Here is a 16,000-nt window from a genome sequence, read left to right on the forward strand (position 1 = left end):
TGTTTTTTACCCTGTACTACCTCAATGCACTTTGTACTAACCCAATGTATTTGCACTGTGTAATGAATTGATCTGTACGAATGGTATGCAAGACAAGTTTTTTGGTACAAGTGATAATAATAAACCAATACCAATATACTGCCTTCAAATTTGACCTTCCAAAGTGACTCACTTCACACTTTACTGTGTTGAACTCCATCTGCCACTTCTCAGCCCAGGTCTGCATCTTTTCAATGTCCCGTTGTAACTCTCGACAACCTTCTACACTGTCCACAGCACCACCACCCTTCGTGTCATCTGCAAACTTACTAACCAATCCTTCCACTTCCTCATCCAAGTCATTTATAAACATCACAAAGAGCAGGGGTCCCAGAACAGATCGCAGCGGAACACCACTGGTCACCGACCTCCAGGCAGCATACCCTCCATCTACAACCACCCTCTGCCTTCCACGGGCAAGCCAATTTCAAATCCACACAGCCACGTTTCCCTGGATCCCATGCTTCCCGACTTTCTGAATGAGCCTATCATGGGGAACTTTATCAAACGCTTTACTAAAGTCCATGTACACCGCATCCACTGCTCTATCCTCATCAATGTCTTTTGTCACATCCTCAAAGAATTCAATCAGGCTCGTTGAGGTATAACCTGCCCCTCACAAAGCCAAGTTGACTGTCCCTGATCAGACCATGCTTCTCCAAATGCTCATAGATCCTGTCCCTAAGAATCTTTTCCAATAATTTGCCCACCACTGAAGTAAGACTCACTGGTCTGTAATTACCAGGGTTATCCCTACTTCCTTTCTTGAACAAAGGAATAACATTTGCCACTCTCCAATCATTTGGTACTTCTCCTGTGGCCAGTGAGGACGCAAACGTCATCACCAAGGGCTCAGAAATCTCTTCCCTTGTTTCCTGTAGTATCCTGGGATATATCCTGTCCGGCCCCAGGGCCTCATTTGGCCCACATCCCTCTGAATCTTTCCTATCCATGTCCCTGTCAAAGTGTCTTTCAAATGTGGTTAATGTACCTGCCTCAACCACTTCCTCTGGCAGCTCGTTCCATATACAGACCTCCCTCTGGGTGAAAAAGTTTCCCCTCAGATTCCCATTAAAGCTCTCCCCTCTGACCTTAAACTTATGTCCACTAGTTCTTGATTCCCCAACCCTGGGAAAAAGACCCTGAGTGCATTCACCCTATCTATGCCTCCCATGATTTTATACACCTCTATAAGGTCACCCCTCACTCCCCTACGCTCCAATGAATAAAGTCCCAGCCTGCTCAATCTCTCTCCATAACTCAGTCCCTCGAGTCTCACCAAAATCCTCCTAAACCTCCTTTGTATCTTGTACTTCTGTAACTTGTACTTACACAAGTGAAAGTGTCAGAAAGAGCTTGAGAAAGAACTTGCATTTATGGAACCAGCAACTACAACCAATTCAAATTGTGGTTACTATGGAGGTATGGACTGGTCTGTGTGCTGTCCCCCACAAGGAAAGATATCACCACGCTCCTCCTTGACCTCCCTGTCTCAATGTCAAAGAGCTACTCGCTGAATCATATTGGCACAGTGGCTATGATCTTCACTGTGGGACAACTCCCAGAAAAGTGCAGGGACCAAGCCCTGATATTCCACATTAGGTTGACTACAGAACCACTCTCAGTGAAGTTGGTGTCAGGGCTGTGTCATTGCCCCAACCATTTTCACAATCTTACTTGTCACAACGTTGTACCTCACCCCCACTAACTTCCCATTGGAGTGGAACTAACCATCAGAGCAAATGAGAAGCAGTTCATTCTACAGTGATTCTACTGCAGTTTACCCAAACCTCAAAGTCAAAGTCGAGTTTATTACCACATGCACAAGTACAAGTAAGATAAGATATCTTTATTAGTCACATGTGCATCGAAACACACAGTGAAATATGTGTTTTTGCATAGAGTGCTCTGGGGGCAGCCCGCAAGTGTCGCCACACTTCCGACACCAACATAGCATGCCCACAACTTCCTAACCCGTACGTCTTTGAAATATGGGAGGAAACCGGAGCACCTGGAGGAAACCCACGCAGACACGGGGAGAACGTACAAACTCCTTACAGACAGCGGCCGGATTTGAACCCGGGCCGCTGTAAAGTGTTACGCTAACCGCTACACTACCGTGCCTGCAATGAAAAACTTACTTGCAGTAGCATCACAGGCACATAGCATCAGAGACATAACATTCACAAATAGAAAAAAAATTAAACATAAATCATACGAAATTATGCAAGAAAGAAGACAGTTGGAAATAAGAACAGTCTATTGCAGTGCAAAGTGTTGCTATGCTGAGGTAGTGATTAGGGTTGTGCAGGTTGGTTCAAGAACTGAATGTTTGAAGGAAGCAGCTGTTCCTGAACATGGTGGTGTGGGACTTCAGGCTTCTGTACCCCCTGTTGGATGGTAGCTGCGAGGAGGTGGCATGGCCCGGATGGTGGGGAATCTTTGATGATAGATGTTGCCTTCTTGAGGCAGCGCCTCCTGTATGTACAACTGATGACAAGGAGGTATGTGCCTATGATGTACTGGACAGAGTCCACTACTCTCTGCAGTTAAAGTTTATTTTCATAGGTAGACATACACAGGGTATAAATGCCATGAAATTTAGCTTTTTGCAGCAGCAGCACAGTACATTATAGACATGACCAAACTCAGCTGTTCACTGCAGACAGTGCTTGCATTTGTTCACGTTCAAAGGCTGAGTTCTAAGCCATCGTCAATGCTTTTGTGGCAGCACATGGTGCACTAGTCAAGCTGCTGCCTCACAGTTCCAGCAGCCTGGGTTCAATCCTGACCATCAGTGCTATCTGTGTGAAGTTTGCGCATTCTCCTTGTGACCACGTGACTTTCCTCCTGGTGGTCCGGTTTTCTCCCACTTCACTGGAAGGACAAACCAACATCAGCATCCTCTCCCAGCCAACATCCCTGATTTGGAATTGGAATTGGTTTATTATTGTCACATGTATTAGGTACAGTGAAAACCTTGTCTTGAATACCATTCACACAGATCAATTCATTACAACAGTGTAGTGAGGTAACACAAGGGAAAATAACACAAAATGCAGAATAAAGTGTTACAGTTACAGAGAAAATGCAGTGCAGGCAGACAGTAAGGTGCAAGGCCACAACAAGGTAGATTATGAGGTCAAGAGTCCATCTTATCGTACTATGGAACCGTTCAATCATCCTTTAACAGTGGGATAGGAGCTGTCCTTGAGCCTGGTGGTATGTGCTTTCAGGCTTTTGTGTCTTCTGCCCGATGGGAGAGGGAGTAATCAGGCAATGATGTTCACCTGCCAACATCAGACTTCCGATACAGACACTCTACTCCAAGCTCGGGCGTGGGAAGAAATTACCAAGCTGAAAGAGGAGAAGAATCTGGGATGTGCTCAAAGACTCCAAGGAATTCCTGGGCAAAGCAGAGAAGGGACATTTGGATATGTTTCTGTGTGGAGAACCTTATGGCCATGTATCAGGAGCGCACAAAGGCCCTGCACTGGTACTGGTAGAGAAAAGAGTGGACCACCTTGCAACCTACCCACCCACTCATCCATCTACCATCACCTGCCCTAACTGTGGCGGAGACTGTAGGTCTCACATTGGCCTCATCAGCCACCTCCAAACCCAGTTGAAGCGAGTCATCCTCAGTTCCAAGGGACTGTCTATGTAGGAGAAGGAGAAAATGTCCCAGCAAGATTTGTAGGAGCAGTGTCAATCAAAATTTGACCTTGAGTCACAGCAAATTGGTAAATTGGTTTATCATTGTCACATATACCGAGGTACAGAGAAAAACTTTGTTTTGCATGCTGTCCATACAGATCATTTCATTACAGCAGTGCATTGAGGTAGCAAAAGGGAAAAGCAATAACAGAATGCAGAATAAAGTGTTACAATTATAGAGAAAGTGCAGTGCAGGCAGACAATAAGGTGCAAGGCCATAACAAGATAGATTGTGAGGTCTAGAGTCCATCCTCTCGTATAAGGGAACCATTCAATAGTTTTATAACAGAGGGATAGAAGCTGTCCTTGAGCCTGGTGTATGTGCTTTCAGGCTTCAATATCTTCTGCCTGGTGGGAGGGGGGAGAAGAGAGAATGTCGGGGGTTGGAGGGGTCTTTGATTATGCTGGCTGCTTTACTGAGGCAGTGAGGTGTAGACAGAGTCCATAGGCGGGATGCTGGTTTCTGTGATGTGCTGAGCTGTGTCCACAACTCTCTGCAGTTTATTGCAGTCCCGGGCAGAGCAGTTGCCGTACCAAGCCGTGATGCATCCAGATGGGATGCTTTCTATGGTGCATCGATAAAATTTGGTGAGGGTCAACAGGGACACATTTCTTTAGCCTCCTGAGGAAGTAGAGGAGCTGGTGCATTTTCCCGGGCATGTCTTCTAAGTGGTTGGACCAGAACAGGCTATTGGTGATGTTTACACCCAGGAACTTGAAGCTCTCAACCATCTCCGCCTCTGCACCATTGATGTAAACAGGAGCATGTAAGACATTAAAGACATATGACTAAAAGCTTGGACACAGATACAAACAGAAAATGTTTAAAATACTCAACGTCAGGCAAAGTCTGTGGAAAGAACAATTAGAGTTAAGATTTCAGTTCATTCTAATGACCTTAAGAATTATTGACCCAAACTCTCCGCTGATATCAGACACAAAATGCTGGACGAACTCAGAGGTTCAGGCAGCATCTGTGGAGGGAAATGGACAGTTAACATTTCTGGTTGAGACCCTTCATCTGGACCTCCAGATGTTCCACCTGACCAGCTGAGTTCCACCAGTGTTTTGTGTGTTGCTCCAGAATACAGCACCTGCAATCTTGTGTGTCTCTGCTAACTCTGCCTGATTTCTTGAGCACTTCCAACATTTTGCATCAACTTCACACTGCAGTACTTTTCATTCACACTGTGGTAGGAAATGCAGCAGGCAATTGGCACAGAGCGCGTGTAGACTCGACACAAACAGTGCCAAAAGTCACAGTCTGTCATGTGATCGTTTCGTCACTACTGATTTAGATAAATATTAGATGAACAGATGAGGGGTGCAATCCTTGCAGTTTATACCATGGGATTATGGGATTGTCCAGCTAACATTCATAAAAAGATAAAGCCAAGTTATTTCTTTTAAAGAATTAAGAACTCTGCTTAGTCTTGCTAGCAGTTACACAGAATCACTTGAATCAACACCCAGCTGAAACTCTGTTCAAGACCCAACTTTGCTGAAGGAACTTTAAATGGGTCACAGTGAACTGCCTGAAATAGACTGTGCAAGTGTACTTTAAGTGGGTCAGTGGGTGACAGTTTGGCCCCTGAGTCAGAAGGGTACATGATCTGAGCACAAAAACCTGGGCAGATGCTCCGGGAATGTGGAGCAGTATCTGTTGGATATGTTGGGCTGTAGCCCCATTTGCTTTTACACATCTGCAGCCAGCAAAATCAAAGACCCCACCCACCCGGGTCATTCTCTCTTCTCTCCTCTCCCATCAGGCAGAAGATACAGAAGCCTGAGGGCATGTACTACCAGGCTCAAGGACAGCTTCTATCCCACAGTGATAAGACTAGTGAACAGTTCCCTTATACGATGAGATGGACTCTTGACCTCATAATCTACCTTGTTTGAACTTGCACCTTATTGTCTACCTGCAATGCACTTCCCTGTAGCTGTGACTTTTGACTCTGTATTCTGCAATTGTTGTTGCCCTGTTGTATTGTGGAGGGTCATGGCTGTCATGTGACAGCACCGCCCACTACCTGGTCAGAAGACACACCACTGCCAATCAAGGTTTGGCCCCACCCCACCCATCAGCGCACACCTGACCATTTGCCCCCTGTAAATTACCTGGGCTGGATCCCCAGCCTTCCAGCACTATAAAGGGTGCCACGTGTGCTCAGCTCGCTCTCTTTTTGTCATCTTCGAGGGACCACCCTGTTTCACTCCAGGCCGAGTACCGTGGAACGGCGCTGGAGAAATCGTGGATGAGGTGTGCACTGTTAAAGGGTTGGGAGAGTTTTAGTTAGTGTCCCTAGTAGCAAAGAGCCATGCCTGCACTGAGTCAAGGGGTGGCGGGTATTGTATTGTTTTTCCCTGATTGTATGTACCCAGTTCGTTGTGTGTGTGTGTGTGTGTGTGTGTGTGTGTGTGTGTGTGTGTGTGTGTGTGTGTGTGTATTTTATCCCCAGTGCGATTTTCCCATGCTCGCTATAAACTGTGTGCGTGTTATTCCCGTTACCGTTTTCCCACGGTCATCTTTTGTAAATTAAATCATTTACTGCCAGACTATGTTCAGAGTCCTTGCTTTTGAGACCCATCGAATCTGTTTTCTCACAACACCTGTACTTCCTCAATGAATTGTGTAATGAATTGATCTGTACAATCGGTATGCAAGACAAGCTTTTCACTGTACCTCGGTACAAATGACAATAATAAACCAATACCAATACCAATACATCTGTTGGATGAGATGTTGAACAGTAGCCCCATTTGCTCTCCCAGGTGCACATAAAAAGATTCTGAGGCAGTAATTCAAAGAGGAGCAGAAGAGATTGTCCACTGGCACCTTGACCAATATTTATTGTTCAATCAAACAGAGTGAAATGGATGATCCCATCATCTCATTGGTGTTTATGTGATCTTGCTAAGTATGAATTGGCTATGGCTTTTCCAACATTACAGCAGTGACTGTAGACCAAAACATTTGCTGGCACCTCTCTGAAATTAACTTTTTTTTTCCCCTTTCCAGTTCTAATGAAGGGTCTTTGACCTGAAAGGCTATCCCTTGTTTCTTTCTCCACGGATGCCTGACTTTACTTGCAGGCCGTTCTTTCTTTCTATCATGTTATCGACTCATACAGGACGGAACACACCCTGCATCACAGCTTGTTCTGACAACTGCTCTGCCCGAGACCACAGGAAACGGCAGAGAGTTGTGGACACAGCTTAGCACATCACAGAAACCAGCCTCCCCTCCATGGACTCTGTCGATACTTCTCTCCATTTCGGTAAAGTGGCCAGCATAATCAAAGACCCCAACTACCCCAGTCATTCTCTCTTCTCCCCCCTCTCGTCAGGCAGAAGATACAAAAACCTGAAGGCACATACCACCAGGCTCAAGGACAGCTTCTATCCTGCTGTTATAAGACTATTAAATGGACCTCTTGTAGGATAAGGTGGTCTCTTGACCTCACCATCTACCTCATTATAGCCTTGAACCTTATTGTCTGTCTGCATTGAGCTTTGTCTGTAACTGTAACACTATATTCTGCATTCTGCTACTGCTTCCCCCTGTATTACCTCAATGTACTGAAAATGATCTGCATGGATGGCATGTAAAACAAAGTTTTTCACTGTACCTTGGTACACGTGACAATAATAAACCAGTTTACCACTTTATTTGATCCATGCCAACAAAAATGTCCATCCAAGCTCATCCCCTTTGCCAGTATTTTGCCTATATCCTTCTAAACCTTTCCTATCCATGTACCTGTCCAACTGTCTTTTAAAAATTATTATTGTACATGCCTTAAGTGACATGAAAAGACTCACATAGAGTCATGGAGAGGTACAGCAGGGAAACAGGCCTACTGTTTCCACACCGACCATTCATCACCCATTGCAATAATCCTACATGAATCCCATTGTTTAGATAAGATAAGATCTTTATTAGTCACATGTACATCGAAACACACAGTGAAATGCATCCTTTGCCTAGAGTGTTCTGGGGGCAGCCCGCAAGTGTCGCCACGCTTCTGGTGCCAACATAGCGTGCCCACAACTTCCTAACCCGTACATCTTTGGAATGTGGGAGGAAACCAGAGCAGCCGAAGGAAACCCACGCAGACACAGGGAGAACGCACAAACTCCTTACAGACAGCGGTGGGAATTGAACCCAGGTCGCTGGCGCTGTAATAGCGTTGTGCTAACCGTGACACTACCGTGCCTGCCCACTCCACATTCTCTCCACATTCTTGTCAACTCTCCGCAGATTCTACCACTCACCTATTCTAGGGTCAATTTACAGTTGCCAGTTAACCTACCAACCTGCATGTCTTTGGGATGTGGGAGGAAACCAGAGCACCCCGAAGAAACCCACATGGCCACAGGCATTGGTATTGGTATTGGTTTATTATTGTCACTTGTACTGAGGTACAGTGAAAAACTTGTCTTGTACACCATTCGTACAGATGAATTCATTACTCAGTGCAGTAACATTGAGTTAGTACAGAGTGCATTGATGTAGTACAGGTAAAAACAATAAAAGTACAGCTACAGAGAAAGTGCAGTGCAATAAGGTGCAAGGTCACAACAAGGTAGATCATGAGGTCAGAGTCCATCTCATCGTATAAGGGAACCGTTCAATAGTCTTATCACAGTGGGGTAGAAGCTGTCCTTAAGTCTGGTGGTACATGCCCTCAGGCTCCTATATCTTTGAACAAATCTTCACTGAACAAAGCAGTATCTGCGAACAAATCTCCTCTCAGGACAGATGCAGTTCTGATGCAGACTTTCATCACGAAGCTTCAACAATTCCTTCCCCCCCCCCACCCCTCCCCCCCACAACAGGTGCTGCTCAATCCGCTAAGTTCTTCCAGCAGATCATTTGTTGCTCCTGATGAGATCATGTTTACTGGTGACATTGAATGATACATTAATATAAACCAGGGCAACATTGCCATAACTCATCTGATCTTCTTCAATGTCATACTTTGGAATCTTTCATGCCCAACTCAGTGGGATCTTGGCTCAGGGCATGGAGTATTCAGAACAGAGATGCAAGACAGAGGGCAGCACAATGACACAGCCAGTAGAGTAGCTGCCTCACAACACGAAAGACTTGGATTCATCCTATACGGATGCATCACGGCTTGGTACGGCAACTGCTCTGCCCGTGACCTCAAGAACCTGCAGAGAGTTGTGGACACTGATCAGCGCATCACGGAAACCAGCCTCCCTTCCATAGACTCTGTCTACACTTCTCGCTGCCTCAGTAAAGCAGCCAGCATAATCAAAGACCCCACCCACCCCAGACATTCTCTCTTCTCCCCTCTCCCGTTGGGCAGAAGATACAAAAGCCTGAAAGCACGTACCATCAGGCTCAAGGACAGCTTCTATCCCACTGCTATAAGACTATTGAACAGTTCCCTCGTGCAATAAGATGGACTCTTCAGCTCACAAGCTACCTCATTATGAGCTTGCACGTTATTGTCTGCCTGCACTGCACTTTCTCTGTAACTGTAACACTTCATTCTGCATTCTGTTATTGTTTTACCCTGTACTGCTTCAATGCACTGTGCAATGAATTGATCTGTATGAACGGTAAGACAAGTTTTTCACTGTACCTCGGTAAAGTGACAATAATAAAACAATTCTAATTTCAATTCTGACTTCAGGTGCTGTCTGTATGGAGTTTGCATGTTCTCCAGGTGCTGTCTGTATGGAGTTTGTATGTTCTCCAGGTGCTGTCTGTGTGGAGTTTGCATGTTCTCCAGGTGCTGTCTGTGTGGAGTTTGCATGTTCTCCCTGTGACTGCCTGGCTTTTCTCCAATTTCCTCCCATCTCCCAAAAGCAGGCAGGTTGTTAGGAGCAAAAACAAACTGCTGGAGGAACTGGACCGGGAGAAGGGTCTCGACTGTCTATTCCCCTCCACAGATGCTGCTCGACCCGTTGAGTTCCTCCAGCAGATTTTTTGTTGCTCCAGATTCCAGCATCTGTAGTCTCTTGTGTCTCCACATTGCTGGGATAATTGACTCTGGGAGGAGTTGATGGGAATGTGGGGAGAATAATTAGGATGGAGTAGGATTGGTGTAAGAATAGGTGTTTGATGGTTAGTGCAGAACTGGAAGGTAAGTTGGTAAATTAGTAAATTGGTTTATTACTGTCACATTGAAATTTTGTCTTGCATATCTTCCATACAGATCAATTCATTACAGTGCATTGAGGTTGTACAGGGTAAAACAATAACAGAATGCAGAATAAAGTGTTACAGTTACAGAGAAAGTGCAGTGCAGGCAGACAATAAGGTGCAAGGTCAAAACAAGGTACATAGTGAGGTCAAGAATCCATCTTTTTGTACTAGGGAACCATTCAATAGTCTCATAACAGCAGGATAGAAGCTGTCCTTAAGCCTGGTGGTACGTGCTTTCAGGCTTTTGTATCTCTTGCCCGATGGGAGGTGGGAGAAGAGAGAATGTGGGTGGGGTCTTTGATTATGCTGGCTGCTTTATCGAGAAAGGGAGGGGAGGCTGGTTTCCGTGATGCGCTGAGCTGTGTCCACGAGCTCTTTTGTTGTGCTGACATGTTGAAAATGTTGTTGTCATGACGACATGTCACTAAGCTCTCTATCTCCTTCCTTTACTCTAAAACTATCATTATTTGTGATACGGCCCACTATGGTGGTGTCGTCTGTAAACTAGTAGGTGGAATTAGAGCAGAATCTGACCACATATGTTTGCGTGTATAGGGAGCAGAGTAGGGGGCTGAGGACGCAGCCTTGTGTGGCACCAGTGTTGAGAATAATTTTGGCGGACATGTTGCTGCCTATCCTCACTGATTGCGGCCTGTTGGTCAGGAAGTCAAAGATCTAGTTGCAAAACTGTATATCTCTGAATTCCCTCACCCGTAAACATCAGTCCACATTGGAATCTTTGCTTCAGCTGCCTGGGCCCTGAGATCTGCCTCTCAACTCATTCCTCACTCTTTAACTCACCCTAATACCTCCTTAGGAGACAGAAGAGACTGCAGATGCTGGAATCTGGAGCACAAACATTCTGCTGGAAGAACTCAGCAGGTCGAGCAGCCTCAACACCTCCCTCTGCAAGTGGATCCTTGGCTTTCTGACCAACAGACAGCAATCAGTGAGGATAGGCAGCAATACCTCCAGTACGATTATTCTCAACACTGGTGCCCCACAAGGCTGCATCTTCCGCTCTGCACTCTACTCCCTACATACTCATGACTGCGTGGCCAGATTCAGTCCTACAAGTTTGCAAATGATAGCACCATAGTAGGCCGTATCTCAAATAATGATGGTAAGATAAGAGATAAGATATCTTTATTAGTCACATGTACATCGAAACACACAGTGAAATGCTTCTTTTGTGTAGAGTATTCTGGGGGCAGCCCGCAAGTGTCGCCACACTTCCGGCGCCAACATTGCATGCCCACAACTTCCTAACCCATATGTCTTTGGAATGTGGGAGGAAACCGGAGCACCCGGAAGAAACCCATGCAGACACGGGGAGAACATACAGACAGCGGCCGGAATTGAAACCGGGTTGCTGGCACTGAGAAGCGTTACGCTAACTGCTACACTACTGTGCCAGGAAGGATATAGAGAGCTTAGTGGCATGGTGTCATGATAACAACCTTTCCCTCAATGTCAGCACAATAAAAGAGCTGACTTCAGGAAAGGGGGCGGTGTAGATGCAGCTGTCTACATCAACAGTGCTGAGGTCAAGAGGGTTGAGAGCTTCAAGTAACTAGCAGTGAACATCACCAATAGCCTGTCCTGTTCCAACCACATAATGCCACAGCCAAGAAAGCTCACCAGCATCTCTACATCCTCAAGAGGCTAAAGAAATTTGGCATGTCCCCTTTGACACTCACCAACTCTTATCGATGCACCATAGAAAGCATCCTATCTGGATGCATCACAGCTTGGTATGGCAACTGCTCTGCCTGGGACTGCAAGAAACTGCAGAGAGTTGTGGACACAGCCCAGCACATCACAGAAACCAGCCTCCCCTCCATGGGCTCTGTCTATACTTCTCACTTCTTTGGTGAAGCAGCCAATATAATCAGAGACCCCACCCACCCAGGTCATTCTCTCTTCTCCCCTCTCCCATCAGGCAGAAGATACAGGAGCCTGAGGGCACACACCTCCAGGCTCAAGGGCAGCTTCTATCCCACTGTGATAAGACTATTGAACAGTTCCCTTGTACGATGAGGTAGACTCTTAGCCTCACAATCTACCTTGTTATGACCTTGCACCTTATTGTCTACCTGCAATGAACTTCCCTGCAGCTGTGATACTTTACTCTGTATTCTGTTATTGTTTTACCCTGTACTACCTCAATGCACTGTGTAATGAATTGGTCTGTACGAATGGTGTACAAGTTTTTCACTGTACCTCGGTACAAGTGACAATAATTAACCAATACCAATGCCAATCTGTTGGGGGAAATGAACTATCAATGTTTTAAATCGAATTGATGGGATTTCTGTGACACACTGCTCCTTGGCTGTGGTTTCTACTCTTCTCCGGCTCCTCGACCTCCTGATTCGGGGTTCAAACCAAAATGTCGACAATTCCTTTCCTCCCACAGATGCTGCTCGACTCGCTGAGTTCCTGCAGCAGATTGTCTGTTGCTCCAACATCTCCTTATGTGGCTTGGTGTCAAATTTTGATGATAATTGCTCATGAGAAGCACTTGGGATGTTTGACTATATAATGGCACTAAATAAATGCAAGCAGTTGCTGTTGTTAACTGGTCTAAGAATTGTTCATTATGATTGAACTCGGGAACTGACCTAGAACCAAAAATATGGTTTCCATGCATCACGTTGTCACCACGTTGATTGCACAGACCCAGAATAGATTCTGCAGCTATTACCTTTGAATCTTATTTCAGCAAAAGCTTGTGCATTTAATGGCGCTTAACCCATTGCTTTTATTTAAAAATTCGTGGACATCATCAGGTGCACACAACTGCAAATGTTATTCCCATGTCTTTTGCGGTTTATATCGGTAACGCGGCTAAAGACGGTATTAAACGCAGGCGAAGGAGATTATTACCCCTTCCTTGTAGAAATAGACTCAAACCAGCAGATCTTTCGAACGCCTCTGAAGGACCCGCCGTTAATCTTACACCTTGAACTTCTGTCAGCAAATGCATCAAACAAAAATCTAAATGCCAGAATATAAACTAGAATTTTATGACAACATTCGCATCCAGCTCAGCTGCTGTTCTGCAAAGCAACACAACGCATTCATCCAATTACCAGCAGCCCAGTGAAATATATCCCGCCCCTTTGCCTTAGTACGTTGAATCCTAATGGTTACCGGTATTTCGCGTCATCGCAATACGCCTTATGATTGACTAATTTCATGTCAATTATAACCGCCGGCTTCTTTTATTTATGAATGGGCTGGGCGCCTCCTCGGTTTCTCTGATGTTGGTTGGCTGATTGAAATATCAATCAGTTGAGCCTGGGCGTTACTGGTTCCCCTCGTTCCAGCCTCCACTCCAATTGGTTGGAGGGGACTTGCTTCTGTATGTGTCGGAGGGTGTGATTGGTTTGCTGACCATCGTTGTGGCAAAGTGGAGGGGAGGGGAGCGGTGGGTGAGACAGATCGCGTCACTCCATCGAGAAGAGGCTTGCGGCAGGTTGGGGCGAGGGACTGGTGAAAGGCATCCGAAGATTTAGAGGCAGCTTCTTCTATCACTGCCTTGCATTGACCCGGGCGCCGTCTCCCACCAGCCAGAGAGACCACCAGGTCGCCCAATGCGGCGTTGTTGAGCTGGGAAGGATTGCATCGGTCCACCCGAGTCCAGCGGCACACAGAGCAGCAAGACCTTCACCACAGAAAAAGGCAGGGCGGCCGGCTACCAGACCAGGAGATGGGCACGGTGCTCTCATTGTCTCCGGAGCCCAAGGGCAAGGCAGGAGAGACTGATGCTGGGCAGCAGGGCGGCAAGAATCCCAAGGAGAAAAACTTGAAGAAGCATTCGGTCCTCATCTCCGCCCTGACCTGGAAGCGCCTGGTTGCAGCCTCTGCCAAGAAGAAGAACGCCAAGAAGGTGAATCCAACGCCGGCCGGACAGGTGAACGCCACGGGTAACAATGACCCGGTGAAGCAGCTCAACAGCGAGAACCTGAAGAGGTCTCGCCCATCCCTGACCCAAGCCCCAGCCGCTCCTGAACCCTACCCGGGACAGCACAAGCCACCGAGCGTCCCCATCCCGGTGCCGGTCCCCGTGGCTCCCAACAGCGTCAAGCCGTCCGCCAAGAACTTGCCGCCTCCACAGAAGCAATCGAGCAGCGGCAGTCTGGGTTCGCCCCGCCGGGTCGTGGTCCAGGCGTCCACCGGAGAACTCCTCCGGTGTTTGGGAGACTTCCTGTGTCGCAGGTGCTACCGTCTGAAGCAGCTGAACGCCAACGAACCGGTGCTGTGGTTCAGGAACGTGGACCGCTCCTTGCTCATCCAAGGTTGGCAAGACCAAGGCTTCATCACCCCGGCCAACGTGGTGTTCGTCTACCTGCTCTGCAGGGAAGTGGTGGACGAGGAGCTCGCTACCGACTTCGAACTGCAAGCCACTTTCCTCACCTGCCTCTACCTCGCCTATTCCTACATGGGCAACGAGATCTCCTATCCCCTGAAGCCTTTCCTGGTGGAAGCCAACAAGGAGATCTTCTGGGAGAGAAGCCTTGCTATCATCGACCGAATGAGTGCCAAGATGCTGCGGATTAATTCCGACCCGCATTACTTCACTGAGGTCTTCCAGGACCTCAAGAACGAATCTAACATCAGAGACTCCAATGGGCAGTATATAATTAACCTGGACCGTTAGATAGCTTTTTTTAAAAAAAACAAAATAACATTAATTATAAATATATAATAGTTGAAGAAAGGGTTGAACAAGTGTCTATTGTTAATCTCAGTGAGACAGGCTGCAGTGCCAGAGTTCTGGGAACGCAGGGTTAATGAGACGTTTGGAATAAAGTGTTAAATTTAAAAAAAATCTGACCCAGAGCCCTAAAACCTAACAAGATTGGCGTAGATTACAACATCGAAAAAAATACTGAAGCCCAAATCTTCACCTCAGTGAGTTTTATTGAGAAAAAAAATGTTTTCCAAATTGTGTTGTGGATCACGGTATCAACGGTGGTCATTGTTACATTTTGAAAGGTTATTCTAATTTTTTTTGTTTTGAGGGGTGGGAGCATAACAACAGCAACAACGCATGCAAAACATTGTCCCTGTTGTATTCCATCGATGGCCGTTTCAATATCAACGTCGCGCAGCTGCAGTCAAAGGCTGTTGAACAAATTCTGTAGATAGGGTGTGAATTTAAAAACAAATATATATATACATAAATTTATCTATTTATTTATTTATTTTCCCATTTTTGGGGAAAAAACGAGAATTGTTGAGAGCCTTGACCGGGAGTAGGTGATATGTGTGTGAGACGGAGGGGGCAGGAGAGAGATGCCCTGACTTTCCATGGAACTGATGTTTTGAAGCCAGCGTTTTAATTTGCACATTTGATCCGCAGAATCTCATTCTGTCAGTCTGTGAATGTACTTTTTTTTCTCAATGACAAAAAAAAACAAAAAAAGGGGGGGGGGGGATTAAGGGTGAGATGGTCTTGAGCAATTGTCAAACGTGCCAATTGTTAAGATACTATAGACAACTTTTCGTTTTGTATTGTACATTAAACATGCAGTAACGAAAATGAAATATATTGAGATATGATCCGATTGGTCGCCTTGATTATTTCCAAAATGTCCAAGCAGAACTGCGAGTGTGTTTTAATGCGTCTGGGCATGTGAATTTGTGCGTGTATGAATGTGTGCAATTTTTAATGTATGCATTTGTTTGGGAGTCAATATGTTTCTAGGCGTCTATTTATTGTGTGGAATTTACTAATGTAAGTGTATGGCTGCGTATAAGTATTTTAAATATGTGTACAATTGTATGGGTAATCTGTTACTGAATCTAATCGTGCGTTCAGTTAGCGAATGTTTCGGGTGTAGGGGTGGGTGCTGTCTGCGCTCAGTGAGTGGGCGCAGCCGTAACTCCCACCTCCATTTGCCCTCTTGTCCTTGTGTGCCGATTACTGACAGCAGATTTAACACTAATCCCGAGACCACTGCGATGGAATGAGATTGGAACCGCATTCAGTGCGCTGGGTGTGACGTCTATTCCTGCACATCGCTGCCGTTCGGAAAGGACTCAGCTCAA

The 16,000-nt window shown here is 46.1% G+C and overlaps 1 protein-coding gene across 1 annotated transcript; it reads left to right on the forward strand.

Annotated features, from left to right (window-relative positions):
• Positions 1-13,417: 13,417 nt before the first annotated feature.
• On the forward strand, positions 13,418-15,354 carry LOC127573862 (cyclin-dependent kinase 5 activator 1-like). Its single transcript, XM_052022407.1, has one exon. The coding sequence runs from the start codon at positions 13,656-13,658 to the stop codon at positions 14,604-14,606; it is 951 nt and encodes a 316-aa protein (XP_051878367.1). The 5' UTR covers positions 13,418-13,655; the 3' UTR covers positions 14,607-15,354.
• Positions 15,355-16,000: the final 646 nt, after the last annotated feature.

This window comes from Pristis pectinata, chromosome 1, assembly GCF_009764475.1.
Source record: "Pristis pectinata isolate sPriPec2 chromosome 1, sPriPec2.1.pri, whole genome shotgun sequence".
NCBI lineage: Eukaryota > Metazoa > Chordata > Chondrichthyes > Rhinopristiformes > Pristidae > Pristis > Pristis pectinata.